This window comes from Fusarium venenatum (assembly GCF_020744135.1).
Source record: "Fusarium venenatum strain MPI-CAGE-CH-0201 chromosome Unknown EDB82scaffold_1, whole genome shotgun sequence".
In the NCBI taxonomy this organism is placed as follows: Eukaryota; Fungi; Ascomycota; class Sordariomycetes; order Hypocreales; family Nectriaceae; genus Fusarium; species Fusarium venenatum.
The window spans coordinates 2,473,659-2,499,622 of record NW_027072129.1 but is presented as its reverse complement, the minus strand read 5'-3'; the positions used below and the strand labels follow the sequence as shown (position 1 = coordinate 2,499,622).

General features: G+C 49.4%; 9 protein-coding genes across 9 annotated transcripts; 3 read left to right on the top strand and 6 right to left on the bottom strand.

The window, feature by feature from the left end:
* Nucleotides 1–3,381: 3,381 nt before the first annotated feature.
* EDB82DRAFT_22173 (CASC3/Barentsz eIF4AIII binding-domain-containing protein) lies at nucleotides 3,382–5,852 on the bottom strand. Its single transcript, XM_025731603.2, has 2 exons — nucleotides 5,091–5,852; nucleotides 3,382–5,040 (listed from the first exon to the last, which is right to left on the bottom strand). Exons 1-2 carry the CDS (start codon nucleotides 5,738–5,740, stop codon nucleotides 3,522–3,524), a joined length of 2,169 nt encoding a protein of 722 aa, XP_025590611.1. The 5' UTR covers nucleotides 5,741–5,852; the 3' UTR covers nucleotides 3,382–3,521.
* Nucleotides 5,853–8,922: 3,070 nt separating this feature from the next.
* EDB82DRAFT_22080 (uncharacterized protein) lies at nucleotides 8,923–9,517 on the bottom strand. The gene has a single exon (XM_065607245.1). It carries the CDS (start codon nucleotides 9,366–9,368, stop codon nucleotides 9,048–9,050), a length of 321 nt encoding a protein of 106 aa, XP_065465395.1. The 5' UTR covers nucleotides 9,369–9,517; the 3' UTR covers nucleotides 8,923–9,047.
* EDB82DRAFT_22144 (uncharacterized protein) lies at nucleotides 9,260–10,341 on the top strand. The gene has a single exon (XM_025731605.2). It carries the CDS (start codon nucleotides 9,668–9,670, stop codon nucleotides 10,214–10,216), a length of 549 nt encoding a protein of 182 aa, XP_025590613.1. The 5' UTR covers nucleotides 9,260–9,667; the 3' UTR covers nucleotides 10,217–10,341.
* Nucleotides 10,342–10,621: 280 nt separating this feature from the next.
* Nucleotides 10,622–13,558, bottom strand: EDB82DRAFT_484152 (Transketolase, thiamine diphosphate binding domain-containing protein). The gene is made up of 6 exons (XM_065608221.1): nucleotides 13,306–13,558; nucleotides 12,976–13,022; nucleotides 12,821–12,916; nucleotides 12,679–12,763; nucleotides 10,967–12,625; nucleotides 10,622–10,907 (listed from the first exon to the last, which is right to left on the bottom strand). The coding sequence occupies exons 1-6, from the start codon at nucleotides 13,357–13,359 to the stop codon at nucleotides 10,791–10,793; spliced, it is 2,058 nt and encodes a 685-aa protein (XP_065465394.1). The 5' UTR covers nucleotides 13,360–13,558; the 3' UTR covers nucleotides 10,622–10,790.
* Nucleotides 13,559–15,414: 1,856 nt separating this feature from the next.
* Nucleotides 15,415–16,847, top strand: EDB82DRAFT_22060 (uncharacterized protein). Its single transcript, XM_025731607.2, has one exon. It carries the CDS (start codon nucleotides 15,578–15,580, stop codon nucleotides 16,739–16,741), a length of 1,164 nt encoding a protein of 387 aa, XP_025590615.1. The 5' UTR covers nucleotides 15,415–15,577; the 3' UTR covers nucleotides 16,742–16,847.
* EDB82DRAFT_426045 (SacI homology domain-containing protein) lies at nucleotides 16,846–19,816 on the bottom strand (the record flags this gene model as incomplete). Its single annotated transcript, XM_025731608.1, has 3 exons — nucleotides 16,846–17,719; nucleotides 17,775–19,539; nucleotides 19,618–19,816. 3 exons carry the CDS (start codon nucleotides 19,814–19,816, stop codon nucleotides 16,846–16,848), a joined length of 2,838 nt encoding a protein of 945 aa, XP_025590616.1.
* A 178-nt stretch (nucleotides 19,817–19,994) lies between these two features.
* EDB82DRAFT_484144 (50S ribosomal protein L30e-like protein) lies at nucleotides 19,995–21,227 on the bottom strand. Its single transcript, XM_025731609.2, has 6 exons — nucleotides 21,063–21,227; nucleotides 20,931–20,985; nucleotides 20,812–20,874; nucleotides 20,728–20,753; nucleotides 20,559–20,673; nucleotides 19,995–20,503 (listed from the first exon to the last, which is right to left on the bottom strand). The coding sequence occupies exons 2-6, from the start codon at nucleotides 20,944–20,946 to the stop codon at nucleotides 20,349–20,351; spliced, it is 375 nt and encodes a 124-aa protein (XP_025590617.1). The 5' UTR covers nucleotides 20,947–20,985; nucleotides 21,063–21,227; the 3' UTR covers nucleotides 19,995–20,348.
* Nucleotides 21,228–21,387: 160 nt separating this feature from the next.
* EDB82DRAFT_484141 (vacuolar ATP synthase 16 kDa proteolipid subunit) lies at nucleotides 21,388–22,901 on the top strand. Its single transcript, XM_025731611.2, has 5 exons — nucleotides 21,388–21,625; nucleotides 21,780–21,792; nucleotides 21,907–22,036; nucleotides 22,092–22,352; nucleotides 22,408–22,901. Exons 1-5 carry the CDS (start codon nucleotides 21,609–21,611, stop codon nucleotides 22,470–22,472), a joined length of 486 nt encoding a protein of 161 aa, XP_025590618.1. The 5' UTR covers nucleotides 21,388–21,608; the 3' UTR covers nucleotides 22,473–22,901.
* A 132-nt stretch (nucleotides 22,902–23,033) lies between these two features.
* EDB82DRAFT_484140 (ergosterol biosynthesis ERG4/ERG24 family-domain-containing protein) lies at nucleotides 23,034–25,740 on the bottom strand. The gene is made up of 3 exons (XM_025731612.2): nucleotides 25,223–25,740; nucleotides 23,441–25,163; nucleotides 23,034–23,388 (listed from the first exon to the last, which is right to left on the bottom strand). The coding sequence occupies exons 1-3, from the start codon at nucleotides 25,255–25,257 to the stop codon at nucleotides 23,377–23,379; spliced, it is 1,770 nt and encodes a 589-aa protein (XP_025590619.2). The 5' UTR covers nucleotides 25,258–25,740; the 3' UTR covers nucleotides 23,034–23,376.
* Between the last annotated feature and the right edge of the window lie 224 nt (nucleotides 25,741–25,964).

Genomic DNA, 25,964 nt, shown 5'->3' with positions numbered 1-25,964 from the left:
GGAGTCTTACAGGTAATCTACAATTGAGTCTGGGGCGGTGACGACCTGAGATACTGATGGTGTTATCAGTGGCCGAGATAAGCAATCAGCGGTGACGAAGCGACCGACGACCGTTGTAAAGTCGCCAATAATAATACTCTCTGTTAAGAAGACGATGCGGAGAATTAATGGGGAAATGATTTCAAGGTTAAAAGGAAATGACTTTTTGATGGTGGAAAGACGAGTTATGTAGATGGAGGAGAAGGAAAGAGAAGGAGGATGAGGATGAGGCGGGAGAGGAAGAAGTAGTAATACAATGGAAGCTTCCGCTGTACACAGGCCTGAGCTGCCTGTAGTCTGCCTGGGCTGGCTTGGACGCGCTGTGCTGCAAGTAACCCAGCAGTGATGCCCGGTATCTCAGGTTAGATTGGAGAGCCGAGACTGTCCTGTACTGTGAATCCGCGGCTCCGTGTCACGTCAGGGAGGGAAAGGTACCTGGGGACTACAAGCTTAAGCCACACATAGCCATACAAGTGTCCGCTTAAGCCAAGGTAGCGTGGTAGTACACGCGGCGGCTTGAATTAACACTCCAACTGTAACCTGTAGCGGCTGGAACAGAAATCTCCCTGCACCAGGTGATGGCCGGGGGGATGGTCCGGGCTGGGGACTTGGCCTGGGCTGCCTTCGATACTGAGGGGGGTTGGTCGATCAGGGCACTTTTTCGGCCTTAGCGCGGGACTAGAGTCACCTATCAAGGATGATGTGAGCTCCCGTATTGACAGACGAGCTTCGTCAATGGACGGATGGCGATAAACGCAACCATGGGGCAAAAGGTAAAAAAGATGCAGGCAATACTGATGATGACGAGTTCTGGTCCGGCTGGGTCGCACCATGGCACCTCTAACATTGAGTTTTATAGCGAGGTCGAGCTTGTTCCAGTCAATGATCAATACTGGAAACTGGATCGTTTCTCTACCTGACCATGGGGGCTCAATTTCGTCTTTTACTGTGCTACCACAAATCTGTAAGCAATTGGATAATCCGGCAAACGACAAATTAATACATAGAAAAACAGACGTAGGTAGGTAACCGTAAGTGACTTCTGCTTACAGTAAGTACCTGGTTATCCTGTGACCTGTGAACATGGTGGAGCTGGCTGATTTGATCCAGAACATAAGGTTCTCTATTGGGTAGAAGGAAAGAGAGCACAACTAATGTATCGAACAACGTCGTTCGACTACTAAACTTTGACTCCTCATAGGGTTCCGCTGAGAGGTTGACTAACGGTACAATTGACACGAGCCTCTTCAACCCGACAAAAAGTTAACTCTATGGCATTTAGTTTTACATGTGAGCTCACATGGATAAAAGAAACAGTTGAACCATCATTCACCGTCTGTAACGAATATTCCGTCAGGTCAAGTCTAATTTAGTTACTTGGCTGGGCCTTCAAAACTCCCCCGGATTGAAAATAGTGGAGAGTGGAGTTGAGTGGCTTGAAAGCGAAGAAGCGGAGAACTACATCAGCTCGACTTGACCTGCAATAGGACGAGAGCCTCTTGGATGCCCTGTCGCGACCCCAGACACTTATCTGCGGTCAGGTACCACATGACGACCAAACACCACACGCAACGCGGTGCCCGCCTTCAGCTCACCGACGCCGCCCTCCACGGAACTATTGGATGCACAAAAGGTCACAAACTCGGGGTCATGGTTATGGTCACCATGGCCCCAGAGTCCTGGACTTTGGAGAGCAAGAGCCATCTTCCCCGCTTTCAAGCCAACTCTGTCTGGGTCTGGCCGCATATAGCTTAACCTGAGGTTGTCGATCGGTCTTCTCTCGGCTTATGTACCTATTCTTGTTTTGTTTCAGCACTACGATGCGAGGACCATAAGAGAACCACAAGCCCGGGTCGGTCAATACACACTCCGACACTCGATAAGGGCTCACGTCGACTGTAGATCAGTGGCCAGATCAACTTGGTCAGCTTGTCTTGGGTTCGAGATCAAACATGTTATTAGAGTAGTAACACATTGACCCAGTCCAATTGCTGTCCTAGGCAGAGAGGGTGCATCATTGTGTCTGGCTGGTCTCAGAGTAACAGTACGCGTGCTCCCTGTCGCCTAACATATCCGTCACTCTCGTCGATGCCTGGAGAAGTAGCTGACTTAATGTCTGATATTTCTTTGTTTGAAATAGCCAACGAATGAAGCCAAACCATTACCAGAAAGACTGATGACATGAGAACGATATCATCTGAGAATACAGCAATACCCCTGACTGACATTTGCAGTTTGCATGTTTAAACACTTGTACTTGACCCACTTAAAGGCCGAGTTGTCTAGGACTTTATGTGTATCACAAACTTTGATCAAGGTTTTTTGTCCGTTTGACTCTCAGGCAGGTTCCCGTTGAGGTCCAAGATGTAGAAAGCTCCAACGTTTCCTTTCCTCTTATCCCCCCCACCTCCAGCCAGTTGTCTTACGCGGATGTCGTAACCCTGAGCCGAGTGAGCTCAAGCTTAGCCGACGGCAGCAGGTAGGCACTTTACATCGAGTCCTGTAGGCCGAGTATACTATTGCACTCTAATCCCAGTTTATACACGAGACTCGTGGACGAATCGTCTGTACAGTACTCAGGATCGGGTAGTCTTTCCGTTCGTAGCAGCTTGTCCAGGCTTGCCAAGGTATTGCTAATGTCTATCAAGATGCAACTATGCACGTATTGTTAACTCGTGACCTCGTTACTCCATCTTTGTCCCCTGGTTTTATCAAACTTATTTCCACTTCATCCCCGCACACCATGCCCCAACACCGACTCACTTCCTCGGCTGGAATCATACGAAAGCATAGGATATACAATGAAGTGACCTCGGTCATAGACTAACTCATTGTTCCTGATCGCTCAGACACACTCACAAAAGCATAAAGCGCCTCTTACTGTTAAGCAATTATATCGTTTCATCAGGACTACCCGCACATGGAAACAGGTATACTATATGCCCCGGACACCAAAGCGCCATTGCCATGAAAGCACAACACAGAAATTAAGAGGGTAGAAAAGATGGATTGCTAAGGCAGAAATGATAATCCGTAGCAATTCAACGCCCTCTCAACACTGGCTTCCCACCAACCCCCTCTCTGATATTCCTAACCAAGGAAAACACCGTCTCCCACCAATGATAACAATACCAGTCAGGATACTCCTTCCCGCTCAACTCCCATCTGTCAATCCATTCCAAGTAATGATGTCGAGTCCGTAGTTATAAAGATAAGAATGCGTCAACCTGACCAATCCAAGTGCATATTAAACCCATTCCTGAAAGGCATGAGTAGCCTAACCAAAGAATGGCTTCACATGAAACGGTAATTTTCCATCCTCCTCTTCCCTCATGTTTGCCCACGTGGGGCTTTTGTGTTAAAAGTAGCAGGCGCTTTTGTGTTTTTTTGTAGGTATGAAGTCGTAATTGTAGTTATTAAATCGAATACGAGTAGAAGGCATCGGGATAAGTGAAAGTGGGATAATCAGACATGTCCCAGTTCTACTGCGGATAGTAGACCATGCCAGGTGCCTGTTGGGGATAATAGAAGCCGTCAGGGCTAGGTGTAACCATGCCACCCATACCCATCACACTAGGCTGGTAGTTTTGAGGTGCAGAGTATGTAGAATAGTTGTTGACCGGCGGCAACTGGGACGCGTCGTAGTAGTAAACCATTCCATTGACCTCTTGTGCTACCAGATTGGACCCTGCACCAGGGGGCGGTCCATTGTTGGGCATGACAGGCTGTTCCGGCTGGTTCTGGGGGGTAAAACTGCCGGGAGGTCCTGGCTGACCGGGCGCGAAAGCAGGTGCCGCATTTGACGGTCCCATGCCAGGATTGTTATAGTTGGGCGGGTAGTAATAACCCTGCTGAGGCTGTGCCTGATAAGGCTGTTGATTATAGTATGATTGCTGGCTGTATGTATTGGGTTGAAATGGTGCAGCATGGATGGCCCTTTCCGGGATTTGAGAGAGTGGTGTACCGGTGGAGTGATGAGACGGGTAAGAAGGCTGACGGTTATGTGACTCTTGAGATAGGCCATTAGCCATTTGAATGGGCACTTGTTGGTGGAAAGCTTGCTGATAAGCCTGAGGACCTTGTGTGAAGGTTGGTGACTCTATATCCGCAACCGATATGTTCTTCTGCGGCCGGGGTTGATGCATGGGCAGCGCTGACGTGGGCCGGTTCTCCTGGAAAGTGGGCTTCTGGGGAAGGGCATGTGTCTGAGGTGGTGGTAGGTCGTTGATCGATGCATCTGGGATGGGTGGTCTTTCGGCGGTATAAGCTGGGTCGATTGAGCCGTACGCGGGTCCTTGGGGAGCCATAGGAGGAGCCATTGCATTCAAAGGCATATCCATTCGAGGGGCAGGAGGCAGTCGAACAACGGGCCGGGCATTCTCGGCCGGAATCGGTGGTCGTGAGATGACAGAACCTGTAGGAGAGAACATATAATCACGTTCCACGATAGAAGACCGCCTGCTCATAGCCACGCTGGGGGAGTAAACACTGCCGTAATAGCTGCCACCAAACACACTTGTTCGTCTCGAGAATCCACCCATGGACCCAAAGCCAGAGCGAGGTTTTCCTCGCATGCGCTGCTGGTTAGGCCGCATTGCCCTGGGGATGAAGATGAAGGATCTATCAGCGGCAGGATAGATATATCGAGGGTTATTGTTGGGGAGCGAGATGCGGACAGGCTTGTCACGACGCAGAGGTGGTCGATGGTCGGGCAGCTTGGTGTACTGCTTCACAGCAAGACGTGGGATAATGATCGGTGCTTTCATGTCCGGAAGTGATACTCGGACCTGGGCATTCCCAATGTGCTTCTCGGTGGAAAGCGTCCGATTGATAGGTGTTGGGTTCGGGTCGCAAGTTGGAATAAATCCATTTCCGTTGGCTGGGCCCTCTTCTTCTACCATGTGACGGGGACGTACTGGCGGTGGTTGCTCTACCACTGTCTCGTGCATGTCGTGTGTCCATGGAGAATTGGTAGTAGGATCTCCCGGTTGATGCAATTGACTGGCAATATCAGCACATAGAAGTAGAGAAAGTGACGAATGACGACTTACTTGATGGGAGCAAATGGCCCCCCGATACCACCACGGCCGCCTCTACCTCTGCCTCGTCCAAAGGGGCGAAAGCCGTTTGCTGCAGGTCCGGCGTGCCGGTGATCATGCATAAAAAAGGCACCTCGGTTAGGCACAAATGCCGGATCCTCGTCTCTCTTCTTCTTGTAGTCCTCATGCTCTTGTCGACGTCGGTTCGCGGGGGCGGCGGGAGGTCTGGCGGAGGCTGAGCTAACAACTATGGGAGCAGCGGGGGATCTGCTGGGCGATGGAGCAACAACCTCATCAAAGTGCATCTCTTGAACGGGAGGTGACTCATCCGTAATGGACAACCCGTGTAGCATCATGTCCGTATCCGTCACAGGCTTGCCGTTCTGGCCGGAGCCGGAGCCGGACCCCGACTTATGGCCATGGCCAGCATGCTTAATAGCGCCATTGGGCTTCCTTCTCGCATTCGGGGATGTGGGGGAGGCCTCGTCGATGTTGCTAGTGTCGCTGTCGTCGGCAGGATCATTGTCGTCGGTTAATGAGCCATCGGTGATTGAGTCGTCATCGTGATCCAAGCCCTCCAGACCACCCTCGTCTTCGCCCTCGTCCTCAACACGGCGACGTTGACCGATAAGCTTTCTACGGCGAGGAGCAGCAGAAGCCATGATTGCGTGATGGTAAAAGATATATAGGAAACGACAGACAGAGCTTCGGGGATTCGATGGCTGAGATGCGACGGGGTTTGCGGGTCATACGGCGGCGGAGGCCGGAGAATGAAAGCGTTTGGAATCGATGAGATGACGAAACGATGTGTGGACAGTTGGAGAGCCGATGGGAACCAGAACCGGCCGGCGGTAGAAGATGATAATCAACCAAAAGACAGATAATCAATGGAAATATGTCGCAAAGCCAAAAGTGCAACCAACAAACAGCCGCTAGAAGATAAATTCGATCGAAGCAAGAGTGGGAAGTGGAAAGGGAGGATATTCGTTGTCAGCTCTCAGCCCGCGAATAGATGCAGTTGGGGGAAAAAAACTGCAGCACTGGACTGGTTGAGGAGCAAGGCGAGGCGAGGCGAGATAGACGAGGTGGGCGAGGAGGAAGAGGCGGATTGTGGAGGTGAAGGAAGGAGAAGGAAGAGGGAGAGGAAGAGGAGAAGTGGGAAGAGGAAGGAGAAGCGGAAGTGGAATCTAGAAGATGGATAAGTGAGTAAGTAGTAGGTATGGATAACTTAGAGGTGGTTCGGTGGTGATGGTGTCGAGTCCTGTTCTCTTTCAAGATGGAGAAGATTTGCTACCTGCCCGTGCTAGGTAAGCTTTGCTCTACTGTTCTAACACTGCTGGACTGTAAATCGGATCGCCAGAAAACTGCTGGGTCCCCGGTCGATGAGGCCCAGCCCCATGTGCGTTGGACGCTATAGGATGTAACTGAGCTTGGAAGGACATTGAAAAGCCAAAGTACCACACAAGCAGATATGTGGTGTGTGGTGACTTGTCAGACCAAGACCCGTTCTCATCAACCCCACCAACAGCTAGCAGACGAATAATAATAAGAGAGACATTGGGAATCGTCCATCCAACGATGATGGGATGAGCTTGATTCACATCAATCAGCCCTCAGCCCAGCCCAGCCCAGCCATCAGACCTTGCTTGGGGTTATCTGAATGCAGCTTCTTCCCATTCCGACCTCCATCTCGACAGTTGCTTTAGGTTGCGCTGCGCAACACAACACACCACCACCTACACATACCTTAGTAGCATGTACCTTAGTTAACTTCACAACACACTGCACTGACTTGACTGCTTGTCCCGCTTTATTAACGCGACTCACGACACGAACCTAACCTAGGCACTGATGCACCACAACAAACCAAACACGAATAACGTATGATGACAGTAAACATGCAGACATACATTTTCTTTTAGCCTCTGATAACCCAGTTCAACGCATTACGGTTAGCTGCCTTATTTAACCTCGACTACCAATCTAGTCTTGTAGACTACATACAGGTAGGCGATTATTTACTGGCCACATTGCCTCATGAGACATACATACCTCCCTCCAATTCACCATATTGTGCCTACAGTAGTTTGAGATCATTGCCCCACGCTAGCTCTTAGGATGAGGCGGACATTCCCTAGCTTGGCTGTAGATATAAGTCCCAGCTCCTCACCTCTGTAGCCATTAGAGCAAAGCAATCACGCGAATTGTCATTACACGTGTTAAAACAAACAAGTTGACAACGTGGTTAAAACGGCTATCCGACAAACTTTAAAGTACACTTCAGATTAAAGTTGAGTCTGTGCATTTGCAACCCCATCTAACAGAACTATTCCTTCTCCTTCTCGAGTGTATGTAACATCTTGTCTTTAGTAATATGATTCCGGTGTTACGAACAGGCTGACCTGGTAAAACTACTGGTTTGCTGTTTACGACTGAGATGACATGTGAAGCAGGTGACATATTAAACCTGAACACAAGCGTAGCTGGGTGTGTGGTCATGCAAGGAGAACCTTCAACTGAGATAGTTCTACGTTAATCGATATCTCTTTTGAACTATATTGAGTTTTAACAACTTGCGTTCGGTCTGTGCTAAGCAATGATGAGAATATATCATTTTTTATTTTCATATACTATCATGCGTCCTTTGATAAGAGCATTTCAGGAGTCATCAATATATCCTATACTTAAGTTGAACATATATCTGCCTAGACAAATCTGCCTTGTTCTTGTTATTATCTTTCTCTGATTTGAATTGTAATATGGAAAGATAGGAAATAGGAAGCTACCTGTTCCATGTTAGGGTTGCGTCCTAGTCTCTGGAATGGAATTGGATTCAAGTGGTGGTCAAGCATAGTCCCCGGAGTATAGATGATAGCTTTGCCAACTTGACATTGCTTGTTGGACTGAGAAAGAGCCTCTGAACTTGATAGAAACGAGAAGTTACCCAACTACCGAAAACCGCATTATTATGTTGTTACGACTAGAAAGACTATTCTCAGGTGACTACAAACCCAAGAATATAGTTTCATCGAATCAACACTTATACGTAGAAATGCACTACTGAGTTTCTTCCATCCATGGATTTAATATTGACAATAATATGGATTGCTGAGTGTATCCATGCCTCTGGAGAATATTTGTCGTGAGTTCAGATGGTTTGATTCGCATGCAAAGCCAGACGTGTAGTATCAAGCAGTGCACTAGAGACAAGACATGTACAAACTTACTCAGTCTTCTTGCTAAGTAAATTTGCGTTAATTCAACCCTAACATATATATGTTTGTGTCTCAATGGATAACTAATCCCTGTTGTTTACCATTTTGTTGACCGCTTCAATACATGTACGTCGTTCAAGATCCGAGGTTCGTCAACCCACAACAATGTCCAGCCACACCTTATCGACATGTCTATTGTCGATAACATGTTCAAGCACGAAAAATGGCATTTCAATCACGTAAGTGAGGCATATGTTGCTTTTCCTCAACAAACAACCCACAATGGGTCGGCTCCCCTATCTCTTCGAAGGTCATCGAAAACCCATGCTAGGTATTACAGCCAAGCAAACCGTCGTCAAATATCCTGGTAATCAATCCTGTACCCCACGATATATCCAGCCCTCTTACTGCACCAATTACAACTCAACTTTTTCTGACACCAGTCCCCCTCCTACGGTACTTGGGTCTCGACCTGGGGAGAAGAGAGGAGAAAATGGAAGGTAATAAAGAAGTCCAAAATAAACCACAACTTGTTAGAATCAACATAACGAACGAAGTTGCAATCGCAATTGGAAGCCATCCACGCTATCCCCCCCCCGCAAAACTTGATATAGCTCTCCGACTTAGTTAGCTTCTTCCTATCTGGATCTGGTCTAGGTACTACGATAGCTGGTGGAAAACGGCGGCTCAATCACTAGAGCTTTCATGACCTCGGCCGTTTGAATGATTTCACTATCACTGTCAGTGGGGAAATTTAAAGGCGGGGGAATGGGAAGTTCCTATGCACTCTTAATAAGTTGCTGATACAGTATCCATTTAATGTTTTCCTTTTATTAATAGCTTGCTCTTTGCCGATAACGCTCTCAACATTGTTTGTTGGCAACGAATTACCGCAGAGCTCCGAGATTGCTAGGATTTCAAGATAACCATGAAGGACTAACCGAACAGATATGATGCGAATTCTTACCCAGCAAGCTCCCCCCTCTTTGTAGGTAGCAATTCTGGATTTATCATATGGTGGAACCCACTGCAACATAAACGCAGTAACAGCGCAAAGAGGGAGTGACAGAGCCATGCTCTCTCAGCGAGGTTCAACCTAACCAGCCAAGCCCCAAGCGAAGGCGCCAAAAAGCTACCCTGTCTGTCGGTCCAGTTTGGGCGGTTATCTGTCGCTGTCTCTCCAACACCAGATCATCCATCCATTCACCAATACCCTCGATCCATGACCTAATTATCAACCCCCCTCCTCCACTCACCTTACCTCCGCCATAATATTTTATTCTTTTCAACTGCGCCAGAAGCCCTTTAGCTACGGCATAACTCTCCAATTTTTACAGACATCATAGCCATTCTGAGGCTTTCGCCATCTTCATCATGGCCAGCCTCCCCTCGCAACACCCCACCCTCTCCCTCCACCTCTCCGACAGTACCCTCACCCCGCTCATCACCTCGGCCTCGTCGCAATCGCATCTCGAATCCCTCACAGCCCTAACCTCCAGCGCACTATCCTCACAGACTGCCGCTCAAAGACTTGGCCTTGGCCGCCCTCAGCGCCTCATGGTCGAGTACCCAGACCGCGGGCCTGTCGTACTGTATTCATATCTTGATCCTCGCGATACCGTTGACACAACCACCAACAACCCTGCGGCGGCGACCTCAAGCCGTCCTGGTTCGGCGCCTGGGTCAAGTCATGGTGTTGACCAAAGAGCACCTCGGTCTGAACCAGCGCCGGCGTCCTACAGCGACCCGCGCTCTGAAGATGCGGCCCCGCCGCTCGTGGGCGTCGTTGTGGCCGGTTCCGCAGATGAAGCAAGAGAGGCCCGCCGCGCATCCGCTAGAATGGAGCGCGTAGGAAGAGAGATTCAAAAGGAATGGGCTGCTGAAAGCAGTCAGGACCGCGCAAACGAGAATGGACCAGAGTGATCAGACAAAGGGGACATTTGACATCCGAACAATGCTTGTCGTTTTCATGACATGACGAACTACGTTTACGAAGCGATGTAATACGAAGCGATACCATAAAGGGATTACGCGAAACCGACATGAAGTACACGAGGAAACTAGGATAAAAGCTTTGGTGTATTTCGTCATTTAGGCTCGTGCACCATCTATAATGCGACAAGCTGCAAGATAAGATGCGACAAGAGAAGAAAATCGACCAGCATATGGATTCATGAGGAATTTGCGTGTCTTTAACCATGACACGTTGGAGGCGCACATACAAATTCAAGTTATTCAACCCAATCACGACTATATAGATCATAGAATCGTGTGGCAGAAAATTGCCACACCAAGACACGGCACGACACGGCACGGCACAGCATATGAATTCTTTGTTCTAAAAGATTTAATTTCATCTCGTAGTACGTCTAAGTTGCTCGAAATCCACAAAACCTTGCTCCAAAGTCCATCATCATAATCATTCTGGCCGGTTTCATTTTGTACCGGTATTTTTACTATTTTCCTTCGTTTCTTTTTACTCGTTATTATTTTAGATCTAGATGATCTGCTGGAAGGCGCGGTTGATGGGAGATCGGATGTTGGGAACATCCTTCCAGAAATCGACGGTGGCAACCGCACGCTTGGCGATACCCTCGGGGGTGAACTCGAACTTCTATTGTAGGGGTCAGCAACATGTTCGATCGGGTTTAGAATGAGAACAGAGGAACTTGCCTTGTAGACGTCCTTGTAGGCACCAGAAGCACCGAATCGGTTGATACCGAACTGCTCGTGAGTGTAGCGCTCCCAGCCCATGGTGCTCATCACCTCAATGGACAGAGAGGGGATGCCGTCGGGAAGGACAGAGAGGCGGTACTCCTTGTCCTGGAGGTCGAAAGCCTCAAAGCAGGGCATGGAGACAATGCGAGCCTTGATGTTCTTCTGCTCCTCGAGGTACTTGGCGGCGTCGACGGCGATAGAAACCTCAGAACCGGTGGAAACCAGGGTAATGTCGGCACCCTCAACCTCGCGCAGGACGTAACCACCCTTGGCAGCCTTCTCAATGGTAGAGCCCTCGAGCTGGGGAAGGTTCTGACGAGACAGAGCAATGATGCTAGGGGTGTGCTTGGCAGTCAAGCAGACGTAGTAAGCACCGCTGGTCTCGTTACCGTCAGCAGGTCGCCAGACCATGTTGTTGGGGAGAGCGCGGAAGTGAGCAAGAGTCTCAATAGGCTGGTGAGTAGGACCATCCTCGCCGAGACCGATGGAGTCGTGAGTGGCGACCCAGATGGTGCGGACGCGAGAAAGAGCAGATAGACGGACGGATCCAGCAGCGTAAGAAACGAAGTTCAGGAAGGTACCAGAGTAGGGAAGGATGGTACCGTAAGCAGCCAGACCGTTCATGATAGCACCCATACCGTGCTCGCGGACACCGTATCGGACGTATCGGCCAGAGTAGTCACCGAGACCAGTGGCCTTGGGCTGGAAGTCGACAGCCTCCTTCCAGCGGGTCAGGTTGGAGCCAGTCAAATCGGCGGAACCACCGAAGAGCTCGGGGATAACGCTCTCGACCTTGCTGAGGACGGTCTCGGACAGCTTTCGCGAGGCAATGGCGGGGTCGGAGGGGGTGTAAACGGGGAGGCTCTTCTCCCAACCCTCGGGAAGCTCGCCAGTCAATCGGCGGACGAGGTCGGCGTGCTCCTTGGGGTACTGCTCCTTGTACTTGGCGAGGAGCTGGTTCCACTCCTGCTCACGGGCGGCGCCCTCAGAGGATCGCTTGCCGTAGAAGTCGTAGACCTCCTGGGGGACGGCGAAGCTCTCGTCGGGGTTGAAACCCCACTTCTCCTTCAGCTGCTTGATGTCGTCAGCCTTGAGAGGAGAACCGTGGACACCGTGGGTGCCCTGGTTGAGGGAACCGAAACCAATGGTGGTCTTGAGCTGGATGAGAGTAGGCTTGTCAGTGACAGACTTGGCCTCCTTGATGGCAGCCTCGATGGCAGCAAGGTCGTTGTCACCATCCTCGACCTTGATGACTTGCCAGCCGTAAGCCTCGTATCGCTTGGGAACGTTCTCGGTGAAGGCAACAGCGGTGTCACCGTCAATGGTGATCTGGTTGTCATCCCAGATGGCAATGAGGTTGCCAAGCTGGAGGTGACCAGCCAGAGAGCAAGCCTCGCTGGAGACACCCTCCATCAAGCAACCATCGCCAAGGAAGGAGTAGGTGTAGTTGTTGACAAGGTCAAAACCGTCCTTGTTGAAGGTAGCGGCAGTGTGGGCCTGAGCGATGGCCAGACCGACAGCGTTGGAGATACCCTGGCCAAGAGGACCAGTGGTGACCTCGATTCCGGGAGTGTCGTGAGCCTCGGGGTGACCGGGGGTGCGGCTGTCAACGGACTGTGGGATTTGTTAGCACACATAGGTGGAAACACGAGATTCAGACCACATACTCGGAAAGCCTTCAGGTCATCGATGCTGAGGTCGTAACCGAAGAGGTGGAGGATAGCATACTGAAGCATGCAGCCGTGTCCGTTGCTAAAAGGCAAAATGGTTAGTAGATGGGCGCAGTCCAACGGCTTCAATTAAACTTACGAGAGAACGAAACGGTCACGGTTCAACCAGTCGGGGTTCTTGGGGTTGAAGTTCATGAACTTGTTGAACAGAACGTGAGCAACTGGGGCCATTCCCCTGTAACAGCAATGTCAGTGTATATTCTCATCGTGTAGAAGTATGTTGGGTGAACTCACATGGGAGCACCAGGGTGTCCCGAGTTGCTGTGAGCGGTCGCATCGGCCTGTTCAGCTCGTTAGTTTTCATGGTTCTTTCTCGCAATTGATTCTCAAGGTCCCGCGGAGCTATCGGATTCAGAGCGAAAACGTCGAATAAACCCCAAGCTACCAGAAACCCAGCTATGATGTCCTCTGCGATTGATACTCTCACCACAATGTTGCTTGTTGCCCATTCCCCATGGTAAGAAATGGCGGGGCAGCCGTGGCGGGGTAAAAACCAATTCAGTGAGCTCGAGGGGGCAGACGACAGCAGAGCAGTAGGGAGGAAGAGAGGAGAGTCGAGCTTACCGCAAGGACACGGATGGTGTTGATAGCCTTCTGATCGATTTCGCCGTAACCCATTTTGACTGATTTATGAGTATTTGGATATATGAAGAAGAAGAAAGAGAGAAGGAGGAGAAGGAGGAGAGAAAAAAGAGAGAGGAAGTAGAAGGGAGTGGAAGGTACTTGAGTGAAGGTACCTACCTCCCAGAATGACGGGGAGATAAATCGGAGCACGTCTGACGTCTACCTGCCACCTACCACGCTCCAACTACAGCTCAAAACAAGGGTGGAGGGGTACAGGACAGGTGCGGTAGTGTCATGAAATGTTAGTGGTCTCCAGTTTTCCCAGTCTGGTAGAATAATTCGGCCGGGTGATATCCCGCTGCTATACGCGTTGACATGGTGATATTTTGTATGCTATGGACGGCTCAGCATGTCTAGGGAGAGACTTGGGCTGCAACCTGGGCGATGCTTTACCCAATTCATTGTTTGGGGGCGCGTGAAGCTGTTGATGTTGGTGTTGTCTGTGGCCGCCATGCCTTTGAGTTCTAAAGTATAAGAATGATGCCCTTGGCAAGTACAATACATCCAATGCTGGGCAGGTAATTACAGTAGGAATGTACATGTACCAGCCACCTCAAAAAGGGTAGATCGACATCTTCACTCGTCAAATCGAATTCTCACTCAAACTCAGATTTCAGTATAACATGTTCCTCAACCGCCGCCGTCGCCGCCGAACGAGGTCAAATCTGGCCGGCGACACGCCGAGTGGATCTTCCGGTGGGGGGGGACAGAATCAGAATAGATGGGGGGTATCATCAGTGACGCCAAAGTTGAACAGGGTGCCCCTCCTTAACCCAAGTATGTTTATCCTTTCTCATGACAGCTGTTATCATTAAGGCTTGCTTGTTAATGCAATTCGTTCGGCTGAGTAAAAGTATCACTCTCAAGTCCAGCCACAAGCTATGGATTCAACGCGTGCTCAAATAGACCCATTGATCTGGTTAGGCTCAGGGTCTTGTCTCACCTTTCAGAGAGGTACATACATACAGGACATCGCCAGCTCGCCCAAGGATATGGACCCTCTTTAATCAGCATGAATATCCATGGATCTCCATAACGGCGGCACTTCTTGCAACAAATTCTCGCTGCTGTGACGTCGAGTGGCCACTTCGTCATTGCATTGCAATGCATTACTTGTGTCTCTATTCTGCTACTCTATCCAACATGTGAACCGTGCATAGGTAGCCATGCTTTGCTGGCGATTCTTGGCCTCGATAATGAAATTTTTCTTGGAGGTTGTGTAAAAACATCAGATATTACTAAACGCGCTTAGCTAGATGACTACTACCATACCATACTTTTATTTCCCTCAATTCTAAAGCTGCGGCTGAGTATCGCGCACTGGTTAAATTTAACCGGCAATTAATAGGCAAAAGCGTTTCAATGGGCCATATGGAAACTCCAACGAGTTTCGAATTGGTACGCCTAAAAGCATTGAAATGAGACCCCCAAACAAGGGGTTCAAAACGACACAAGAGGGGCAGCAGCCCAAGTCCGATTGCTCCTATTGAGTCGGATACAATGCCGTTTTCAAATTCTGCTCCTGCCAGAGGTGCGGCTAATGGTGTTCCAGTGTCACAGCCGCAACTGGTTGAGTAAGCTAACGACTTTATCAACCTTGAAATTTGATGGGGAGCGATACCGGTCTGTAGTCGTAAAATAAAACAAAAGTGATAAGACGAGTTGACAAGTAGAACAAGGCAGCCAAGAGATTGAGGTGTGGTAGCTACATGCAGCACTTTTCACCCCAACACGGTAAAGGATAAACTATGTCAGTGTTTATCAATGATGCCGTAACTGCTGATGAATGATATGACATTACTACCTAAGAGCTTCGACTCTTCCGGTCTCAAAGTTTCGCGGCCGCCCAGCACTCATGACAAACTTTTGACAAGAACCAAAATGTGATGTGATAATATTCACGAGATTGATTGCTAATAATACGAATCTCTCCCATAATGAATTGTTAACTCATTTACACTCACCGTTGGTTTCGCTGTCTCTCACCGAAGAACCGCCAGCTCACTTACTCGCAGCCTCCGATGGAAGTGGGGGTTTTCGATTTCATCGGTCAAACATGTCCGAGATTTCCCCCCTCCAGTATCAAATTACTAAACCAACAACCGCTGTGACGTTGCCGACGACAACCTCAAGTTTGTTTACTCGCTAATATAATCCAGCCAATGAGCTGAGAATCCCAGAAAATTCAGTATAGAGAGAGAGAAGAAGGAAAATGGTCAAGAAAACTGGTCCTTCCAAGAAGGCTGCTTCCCCATCGAAGCAGAGCAGCAACAAAAAATCAAATGCCCAGCCAGAAACCTCTCCACCAGCTCTTCAGAGCGAAGAGGAGCAGCAGCGTCTTCTAAATATCTTCTCGAGCGCTTTCAACGAGACGCTCACTTCAGATGACTTCACAACGACGCTTCAAGAGATAAAGCAGGCATTGTTCAACAGAGAATTTGCTACCGCATTCGGGAGGGAGGATTATCTTGAAGCCTATGCTGCTCGATGGAGCCCCACACGAGCCCTTTGCTATGCTACGGTGCTGCTAAGTATCAAGCGTCACCTTGAAACGATTTTGATTCCCAACGAGGAGACACCGCGCGAGGAGTCTGATGTTGGCCAGACTCAGGGAGAAACGACTAATGACGAAAACGATGGGCCGGAACAGGATGTCGCTGCCGGAATAGAATCTATCAAGCTTGACAGCACTTCTCCTTCACGGAATGCCTCTCTACATATGTTGTCCGTCGGGGGTTGTGCGGCCGAGCATATCGCTTTTGCATCCTACGTCCAAACCACTTCTACATTTGGCCATCTGACGCTTCTCGATTCAGGTCCATGGGCAAAGGTCGTGTCTCTCCTGGAATCAAGTACTATCAACCCCCCACCAATCTCAAAGTATGCTTCTGCAGCTCGTCAAGCAGCAAACCGTCCAATGCTAGGAAAAGATCAGCTTTCCCTCTCATTTGTCCAGAAAGATGTTTTGAGCCTTGACGTCGATTCTCTTTCTGTTCAGTGCGCTGGTGGCGAGACACCTATCCTCTTGACCTTACTCTTCACGCTCAATGAACTGTACACCACGGCAGGGATCGGGAAAACAACCAAGTTCCTTAAGAACCTAGGACAAGTCCTTGCTCCGGACAGCCTGGTCCTTGTGGTAGATAGTCCAGGTAGCTACTCTGAAGCAGCCCTGGGCAAAGAAAAGAAGAAGTATCCTATGCAATGGCTACTAGACCACACCCTTATGGAAACTGAAACTCCTGGGTACTCATGGGAGAAGCTGCAGTCGGACGAATCCACATGGTTTCGTCTTCCAGAAGACTTGTCGTATCCGATAGCTTTGGAGGATATGCGTTACCAGATGCACTTGTACCGCCTGCAAAAACCAATATAATCAAAAATTGCCATTTTGAGCAATACTTTGGTATTATGTCTTATATTATCTATGCCATTATTACGTATGCGTCGATCCTTTACGTCGTTTCTTGGATGGGTCAATCAAGCCCACACCATCTTCTTGAGCGAGTGCCCCAGCTGTTCTAGCAATCCCGTATTCTTCTTCGCCTCCTCAAGAGAAATGATAGGACCCGTCTCTATGAGAGCTTCATGGTCCTCGCCTGGTTGTCGTGGTTGTTTTTCCAGTGCCAGTCGTTCAATTTCACCACATATTGTGGACACCTGCTGGGTTTCTGTTTGTTTCGGGCCATCGTCACCCAAAACAGCGACGGAGGAGTCTGCATTGGTTGCTTTGAAGACAAGACGGCGAACGCTTGGCGGTGATGCTGACGAACTCTTGCTTGTAAGCAAGTTCGCCAGACTGGCCGGTAAACTCGCGTCCTTCTGCTCGACTGGGCTGTCCTTTCCTGCCATTGTACCGTGGCTTGATAGGGTTCGTGTATTGGTACGACGAATGTCACTTTTGCCGGGACTGTAAGTCACCACGAAGCCGGCGTTCTTGACCTCATCGATGTGAGACAAAGAGATTGTCGAGGTGATGTAAGTTCCATACTTGATACCTGTGACACTGTCGAGTTCAACACGCTCGAAGGATGATACTTTGTCGGACATCCAGTCAAAACGGCATGAATAAAGAGCCGCATCTGTCAGCAAGAGAACAACTTCTTCCAGGGGCCAAGACCTAATGGCGTCGGGTGTCGTTGGGCTCAGAAGTACCCACCCGCCATGGAATTCTTCCTTTTCATCGGCTATCACTCGCTTCTGACACAGTTCAACGGCCAGTTCTCTCATCTTGGTGACAGACACCGCTGGGTCCTTTGTCATCATATCGCTTTCAAACTCTTCAAAGATCTTCGCCGTTACGTTTCCAAGGAGGAAATCGATAGCTGCTTGGCTGAAGTAGTCATTGACCATGCTATTTTGGTTAGAAAGAAATTAATAAATAAAGCGCTTGTGGTTGATAAACATACCCGCTGTAATATCGAGCAAGCCCGAGGCCCAAATCGTTCAAAGCCCCACGGTAATCCCTCTTTCGCGTTCTCGTATAGTCACCCTTCATCGCTGCTGTTGACGCATACTGTTTCGACACTGCATCGCCGTTGTCTGCCCAAAGAGTATTGAACCAAGCAGTTACCTGGTCCGTCTGTGCGCTCATGTCAAATCCTTCCTCCTTGAGCTGGACTTCAAGCATATGCTTTGCGAACGAGCTTTGGCAGACGTTGGTGCGATCAAGGCAGTCCATGCAGTTGGTTCGGAAGACGCCTTGCTGCCGGGACACCTGATTACCATCCCTTTGTACGGTACTGCCAAAGCTCTCAATCTTATCTCTGAGTTGATCCAAAAGTATGCTGACGTTTTCAAATTTCATGCCTTTGCAAGCCGCGTGAAAGTCAAACCACTCGAAGGGTATCTTGTTATCTTGGCTTCCTTCCTTGTTAACTTCTTCTATTGCTTTCTCGTACGCACCACCAATAATTGACTCAACCCCGTGCTTTTCCACAAGATTGATGATTTGAAGTTGGCCATAATTCCTAGATAGACTTTCAAAATGTCTACGACACGCAACTTGGTTGGCCTTCTGAGAGTGTTGTTGTATGGGCGTGGGCTTGAAAGCATATGGGGACTGTTTGAAGAAAAGAGGGATACTGCCTCTTACTTGCAAAAAGGAGTAGACATTCGAAGACGGGTCCCAAGTAGGCGTGGAGAGTAGCTGTTCAGTCTCTACCATGTTCGCAACGAAACCGTCCTGATCAATGCCACGGCGTAGATATCGCAGACCAGCTCTTTTTGTGGAGCGTCGCGAAATCACAGTAATAACATATTTTCTCTCTGATGAACGAAGGTCAATGGACGCTCTGGAGCTTCCGAATCCCGGGAACTCTGAGTGCTCTTTCGTGGGCGAAAGGTCGGAAAGTTCGACAGAATCCTTTCCCTTGTCATCGCTTTGCGGAGGCTGGTTATCAACGATAAATGTTTTCTGTCCCACGAAACCCTGTATCAAAGGTAACGCTAGACAATCTTGCCCACTAGATGTAAATGGCTGTAGGAGATTGCGGTTCCAAAAGAATACCTCATCGACTTGGTTATGCAAGGGGGTCTCGGTATTCTGAGGCCCGAATCTTTCATCGAGGGAGCGGGTGAGGTCAAAGTCATAAGAGAAGTAGAAACTTCGAGATGAGCCAAAGAGAACGTGGGCAGTCCGCAATAGCTTGGGCAACAATTCAGGCTCACTAGGCGCAACATTGCCGGGACCCTCCTGCGCCTCGTCTGAGGAGGACTCAACTACAGTAGAAGCAGCTTCAGACACCTTTGGAGCATTGCTTAGTCCCATGTTTCTCTTCTGGTCCAGAGTCCAGCCACTCCGACTAAACCAACGTTGCGCAAATCGACCATAGCTGCCTCTTCTGCGAATTACATCTTCAGCAACGCGACTCCTGGCAGAACCTGGCCTTGCATCGTCGTCATCGATGATAGCATCTTCAACTTCGTCTGATGCTCTGGAAGGAAATTCGACATCTTCTTCTTCGCTGCTATCGCTATCGTTTCCTGAGTCTCTTGCTTGGCGTGACAGATGGTCCGAGGTTCTCTTTATGGCCTCCTCGGCGCCTGTTTTCGATACGCATGGTGTGATGGCGACTTCGGTTACGACGTATATGGGATGGCCACATATCTGTGCGACTTGCTGGCGCCGGGTAATAGTAACAAGATAGCTCAACTTGGACACAGTGATAAGACCTAGAATAGTAAAGCAATTAGCCTCGATTTTATATGACATAGGACGGGTCAGTAAGCATGGGCCATGAGATCTCGTACCAATCACTCCAAAAGCTTCAAATGACGAGTCTGGTTTTGAATCGTCTGATACATATTCGCGTTGGACACGAGAAATTGACGCGTCGCCGTATTTAATTCGCACCGGTTGGAAAGGTCGTTGACCCTTGGAAGACAGAGGCTGTATCACAAGCCCATCTATCGCTGCGCAGATGAGGAGCTTGCGAGCGATGGCTGGCATTGTGCGGGGCACGCAACTTTTTGTTGGCGATGATGTACGGGCATTCAGAGGCAACGACAGGGGAGTGATAACAGAGCGATTGACGATCAAGCAACAACAAGAGATGCAAAGTTGAGTTACAATCCAGCTGCAGGAAGAGCCAGGGAAAGCTGCAGTTCACTTAACAGAAATCAGATATGACCGCATCAACTTAATAGATTTTGGTAGTGGAGACGTCATAACTTGGCAGTGCTGTAACCACTGTATATCTATAGCGCCAAAAAGCCGCCGAAACCGCATTCGCATTAGAAAATAGTTCGACATATCCACTTTGGCTCGTTTTCGTATTGGGCTTTCGTCAAGACAGTTGATGATATTACTATTCTACCCAAGGGCCTAATTTCATACACCAATTATTGCACCATATGATTGGGACCGAATCATCAAAGTTCGGCGACAGATCTCAGCAGCAACAAACAGACTTTTGAAGCCGGCTGCCCACAGACGAAAAAGGTTTCCATCTTTTGCTTTCCTCCTCGGTTCGTTGGGTATCTTAGATGGCGAGACGCTCGACCTTGTCGCGCATGGCTCGGATCTGGCCGGCAAGCTCGCTGGCGTCGTTGCTGGTGATGCTAGCAGCAATGACAGCACGGCTGACACCACAGGCACGGCCGAGGTGCATCTTGCTGCTGACGTAAACGTAGGGAACTGGTGGGCAGAAGTTAGCAAAATGCGAACATCTTGGTTTACCGATGGTGCTTACCGTTCTTGTCCTCGCACAGAAGAGGGAGGTGGAGGAGAATGGCAAGAGGCTGAGTGTCGGCAGCGAGGATGACAAGCTCAGAAACACCACGGTTCAGGGTCTTGGTGGCCTCGTTCTACAGCATTGTTAGTAAGGATGAAGGGAAAGTTGCAAATCAGGTAACACTTACGGCACCCTTCTTCAGCTGGCGGGCATCTGTATAACAGCGCGTTAGCGACAATCTCTCAAACAGACCAGCTCAGAAAGAACTTACGCTGAGAAGACTGAACAAGATCGAGAAGCTCCTGCTCGAGCTTCTGATCGGCAAGGGGCCAGGCTATCATATAGGTTAGCACACCACATATTGTAGCTTCGAGAGAGGGCAGACTGTACCAGCGCTTTCAGACATATTGGAGATTAAAACCGAGGTTTGTGTTTAGGAAAGATTCTGGTGGGCGGTCAGTAACTGATTCTGGACGTAGCGGTCGAGATTGGTTGAGCGGTGGTAGCTGTATTAAAACATACAAGATGGTAATTCAGGGTTCCTTGCGTTGGCTCGCCCTGAGGACTAAGATTAACTTGATGAAACGTGGTTGGCGATGTATCGACAGAGTCAAGAGGGAAGGAAGAGAGGGAAAAAAAAAAAGTTAGAAGTATATGCGCCGAGGCGGAAAATTTCAGATGTGGCGGCGAGCCTTGTGTGGCTTCAGCATGCGAGGCTGTGGAAGTTAGACCCACCTAGATCCTCGATCCACCAGCCAGGGACTAGCGCGTCTGGTCTATCTTTAATCCGAAACAGTAGGAATCCCCGTGGCGTCTTAGGTAATGCTCCCCCGTGCTCCCTCCTACCACAGTACAGCAAAACTTGCCGCCAACCAGACGCCAACCTGGAATGAGACCTTAACCAGCACACCTTACCTCGACATCTTCGTCTTAAGCAACCGAACCGTTAATCAACGACTTCATCTCCCGACAATTCAGCTCGCCTGTCGTTCCCACGTACACTTCGTATCCTTCAACACGACCTTTTTCGATTGATATCTGTACCGTTTTCGCGTCACAATAGTCAAGATGGTTAGCGAACTTTGGTATGTGCTTGCGCGCCTCCTTGCCCCCATCATCATCAAGCTCCCTCTGCATCACAAGGAGCTTCAGGCATCATCATTCAACCTGAAAACCTGTCGGAATGGCCTCGCATTACATTATCATTAATAGTTGAAGCTAACATGCGCGCCTTTGCAGCCCCGTTTACTCGGTTAGTCCTCCACGTCATCCGTACCGTCGACGTCACCTCGCGACGGCCATCCATCGTGAGGCGGTCGACGATATCGGTTTACCATCAAGATGCATATAACTAATCTTCATTTAGCCCTTCTTCGGTGCTATGGGCTGCACCTGCGCCATTGTCTTCACCTGTCTCGGTGCCTCTTATGGTACCGCCAAGTCTGGTGTCGGTATCGCCGCTATGGGTGTCCTCCGCCCTGACCTGATCGTCAAGAGTACGCGGCCCTTCTGAAACAACGTTTGGTATTCGTCCAGTGCTAACTTGTACAGACATTGTTCCCGTCATTATGGCTGGTATCATTGGTATCTACGGTCTCGTCGTTTCAGTCCTTATCTCCGATGGTCTCAAGCAGGACTTGCCTCTGTTCACCAGCTTCATTCAGTTCGGTGCTGGTCTTTCCGTCGGTCTTGCTGGTCTCGCTGCCGGTTTCGCCATTGGTATTGTCGGTGATGCTGGTGTCCGAGGCACTGCCCAACAGCCTCGTCTCTTCGTCGGAATGATTCTGATTCTCATTTTCGCTGAAGTCCTCGGTATGTTTTGTCGCGTTTGTTCGGAAACCTCCAATTGCCTAACACTCTGTCCCAGGTCTTTACGGTCTTATTGTTGCTCTGCTCATGAACTCCAAGGCCACTGTCGACGCTGTCTGCTAGAGGACCAACTCGACAGAGCCTGTCCCGAAACCCAGCTTGACAACAACGTACTAAAAACACACGGGCGGTTCGGGGTCATGGTAAAAATGAATGAGATCATATATGGCGTTACAACTTTCCCTACTTCACATTCCGGACGTGGATTCGGAGTAGGGGATTGGAGACGTGGGCGCATGGTCAGGTCCGACCTTGCATCTGCCCTTTTGTGCACGGAAATGGGATAATGGATTCGAGCTCTTGTTATGCTTTTACTAGTCGGAAGAGGGGGGTGCTGTCATGCAATGAGAGAATGGTTTCTGTAAAATACTGTCAATGCGCGTGTTTTTGTCCGGGAGGCTTCTCATCATAGACGGTGAAGGGAACTCGATTAACCAGTGTATGCTATTGCTAATTGTTCCTCACACTGAATCTGATATTGTTTTCACAAACTGTGACTTGGTAGTCAACACAATGTCTTCTATGTAACGTGAGCGCTAAGGAAACACGAAATACTTCTTGTCCAAGCAGTTGTTACAAGAGTAACAATAATGTCATGGGCTGCTGTTACTTTGTTCAACCACGCAATTGAAACAATATTCTTTAAGCCGATAACCAATAGTAACTATGTGCAAACAAGTAAAATAATTACAAAGTCTAATAACATCCAAGAAGTCTAATCATTTCGACAATTATTGGAGACTCGTATTCAACCCTCCTAGAAACCTCCCCATATTACGTTTCTTCGTCTCTTCATGCGCAAATCACTCCTTTGTTTATCATGTGACATCTGGTGCATGTTGTTCTTGCACACTTGCCTCCTCGACAGAACAACTTCAATAATAACTATAACCATTGAATAGAGAAAGTTCTGTCTCTCAAAAATGAACTTCAACAGCCCTAAAAGGTTGTTTCAGATGGGGATCGTTTAGATAACGTACTGGCAAATATTAGCGACAATTCAACAGGGTCGGTTTTGTGAGCAGACTTACAGGAATAAAGAGATAAGGAACGCGTCGCTCATACTCGAGCCAGGCGTCACCGTACTTGCGACGGCAGCGGTGGATGTCACGGGCGGCTCGGTGGGCGATCATGCAGCAGAAGAAGACCGGGTAGAACCAGGGGAAGGGGCTCTCGAATCCGGTAATCAGACCCCAAGAAACAGCAAACCACACATCGGCGGTGTAGTGAATCTTGCGAGCAAGGCCGTACCAACCATCAACAAGGATGGTTCCTTGGGGAGAGACGATGGTCTTGGGGTTGTGGATGGTTTGCCAGGGAACCTGAGGGAAGGTGTTGCGCAGAACCAACTTGCCCTTCTCCATGGCACGGAAACGGTTCTTTTGGCTGTTGCAGCTGTCCCACACCCAGTACCAGAAGAGGTAGCCAACGAACATAGCGGCCAGAATACCACGGTTCCAGCGGTAAACATCAGGGTGGTGGTTGGCCAGGTAGATGGTGCAATGACAGTAAGAAAGAGGAACACCAGCCAGGTTCCAGAAGATGAGCATGAAACCCCACTTCTCGTAGTACATATCCCAAGTTGTGATGATGAGCTCCTCGCCCTTGGCACAGGCGTTGGCGTAGAGGAAGTGAGCCATGACGAGGAACCAAACCTCGCCAGAGACGTAGCCGTACTGCTCATGTTGGCGAGCGGCGGTACCAAGACTGAGGATGAGGAGAATGTACCAAGGCATGCGAACCTCGAAGAACATCTTGAAGTCAAGAATGCCAAACATACGGGGGTTCAGCTCAGCACCCATGAAGAAATCATAGATGGGGTAGCCAGTCATGCGGTGCTGCTTGCCACGCCAGAGAGCAGAGAAGTAGGCGACAATACTAACGAGGAAGCCGCTCAGAATGGCAACAGACAGAAGAGGACCAAATTCATCAATGGCAGTGTACAGAGGCCAGATGCCAGAGAAGTGCAGACCAGCAAGGCATGCAAGGGTGGTGTAGAGACTCCAGTAGGCGTTGCAGTAGTAGGGAAGCTGCTTGCCGCCCTCGTGAGGAAGAGGCTTACCGTAGCCCCAAACACCAGGAAGGAGGCAGTAGAAAGCACCCTCAACAATGAGGTAAGACCAGTACCAGACCCAGACCTGGAGACGGGGGAATGCACCGGTGTAAACAAGGTTGACGAGATGGGCGCCAAATTCGCTCCAAGACTGGCCCTCTGTTCGGTGGGGGAACTTTCCATCGTAGTAGGTAGCACCAATCCACATGTACCACATGAGGACGGGGAAGAGGGTCATCATAGCAGCAGTACCAAAGGAGCCACCAAACTCGACCTCGCCCGAGTAGTCGACCTTGGGGTCCTGGCCAGGTCTCCAGCCATCAACGACGTGCGGGTCGTGGGAAACGCCCTCAGTCTTCTCCATGACAGTCTGGGTGGGGGCAGCACCGTTGGATATGGCATGGCCATTGGTCACGTCTCCATTGCCGTTGGCGTGGCCATTGGTGCAACCATTACCATTGCCATTAACATAACCGTTGGTCTTGCCGTTGGCAGCCCTGTTAACAGCTCCCATGTTGTCAGAGTCTGTCTCCTCGTCGAGCTCCTCTTTGAATCTGGCAGTTCGTCGACGTGTAGGTTGGGGAATAACTTCAGCAGCAGGGTCGGTTTCGACGTCTGAAAGAGGTTGAGAAGTCTGGCGGCGTGCTGAACGTGAACGACGAATAGGGGTTTCTACCATGCCCTCGAAGAGTTCCTTCTTCCTTGAGGCGCAATGTTAGCATGTGCCTGATGAAAGTGATGAGAACAAAGGTAAACAAACCTGGGAGTTTGGCGTAGAGAATATCTTGACGACATGTTGAACGAAGGGTTCAAGCGAAGCCTTATATATGTGTATTGTATCCGTAGAGGCGACCAAGAAACCAGACCAAGCGGTTCGAGCCCAAGTAACAATCAGGCTTTGATGGTAGACAATACTTGTCCTTGTCTCACAGTGCATGCATAAAACAGAGACAGAGGGAGGGTCTTGTCAATGCAAAGAGAAGTAATTGGGCGCCTCAATTGCACTTTTGGTTGACGAAAGATGCAGACGTGGTACGTCGCCCGGAAACAAACAAAACCACAATAAATTAGTGGTAGTTGGGCTACAGGGGGGAGGGACCACAAAGAGGAGCGAGCGGTGACGGTGACCTCCAATCGAGGACTAGGGCATAGAGAGAAAGGTGCCTAAAGAGGTATTCAGTATCCGCTGATATACCAAGATGTTCTCTTCTGAAAGATCAGGGGAAGGATTGAATCAGTAAGAATGAAGGGGAAAAAATCAATTAGAAGTTGACAGGGTCATAGAAAGGAAAAATGTTAAGTGGAGGGGCGTGCGGCCAACACAACATGGAAGTTTGCGTGGGCATGTTAGAGGCAAAGACAAACAATTCTCGCGATGGAGAGACCAGACCAAAACAGAACCCGAATAAGAGAAAAACGTGTTGTACTATTGGCGCGCTCGTTCCCTCTACACTTCCGAGTCAATCTCCCTCAGGGGACACAGCCAATCAATGTTAGGCTTT

What these genes read in the sequence shown, in the direction of transcription:
- EDB82DRAFT_22173 (XM_025731603.2), bottom strand. Translation starts at nt 5,740, where the DNA reads ATGGCTTCTGCTGCTCCTCGCCGTAGAAAGCTTATCGGTCAACGTCGC. An exon ending in GGGCCATTTGCTCCCATCAA is followed by an intron (nt 5,041 to 5,090) that starts GTAAGTCGTCAT and finishes TGATATTGCCAG; the next exon opens with TCAATTGCATCAACCGGGAG.
- EDB82DRAFT_22080 (XM_065607245.1), bottom strand. Translation starts at nt 9,368, where the DNA reads ATGGCTCTGTCACTCCCTCTTTGCGCTGTTACTGCGTTTATGTTGCAG.
- EDB82DRAFT_22144 (XM_025731605.2), top strand. Translation starts at nt 9,668, where the DNA reads ATGGCCAGCCTCCCCTCGCAACACCCCACCCTCTCCCTCCACCTCTCC.
- EDB82DRAFT_484152 (XM_065608221.1), bottom strand. Translation starts at nt 13,359, where the DNA reads ATGGGTTACGGCGAAATCGATCAGAAGGCTATCAACACCATCCGTGTC. An exon ending in GGACACCCTGGTGCTCCCAT is followed by an intron (nt 12,917 to 12,975) that starts GTGAGTTCACCC and finishes TTGCTGTTACAG; the next exon opens with GGGAATGGCCCCAGTTGCTC. An exon ending in CGTGACCGTTTCGTTCTCTC is followed by an intron (nt 12,764 to 12,820) that starts GTAAGTTTAATT and finishes TTTGCCTTTTAG; the next exon opens with CAACGGACACGGCTGCATGC.
- EDB82DRAFT_22060 (XM_025731607.2), top strand. Translation starts at nt 15,578, where the DNA reads ATGGTCAAGAAAACTGGTCCTTCCAAGAAGGCTGCTTCCCCATCGAAG.
- EDB82DRAFT_484144 (XM_025731609.2), bottom strand. An exon ending in GCCAGCTGAAGAAGGGTGCC is followed by an intron (nt 20,674 to 20,727) that starts GTAAGTGTTACC and finishes ACAATGCTGTAG; the next exon opens with AACGAGGCCACCAAGACCCT. An exon ending in TCTGTGCGAGGACAAGAACG is followed by an intron (nt 20,504 to 20,558) that starts GTAAGCACCATC and finishes TCTGCCCACCAG; the next exon opens with TTCCCTACGTTTACGTCAGC.
- EDB82DRAFT_484141 (XM_025731611.2), top strand. An exon ending in CCCTGACCTGATCGTCAAGA is followed by an intron (nt 22,037 to 22,091) that starts GTACGCGGCCCT and finishes TAACTTGTACAG; the next exon opens with ACATTGTTCCCGTCATTATG. An exon ending in CATTTTCGCTGAAGTCCTCG is followed by an intron (nt 22,353 to 22,407) that starts GTATGTTTTGTC and finishes ACTCTGTCCCAG; the next exon opens with GTCTTTACGGTCTTATTGTT.
- EDB82DRAFT_484140 (XM_025731612.2), bottom strand. Translation starts at nt 25,257, where the DNA reads ATGTCGTCAAGATATTCTCTACGCCAAACTCCCAG. An exon ending in TCTCTACGCCAAACTCCCAG is followed by an intron (nt 25,164 to 25,222) that starts GTTTGTTTACCT and finishes TTGCGCCTCAAG; the next exon opens with GAAGAAGGAACTCTTCGAGG.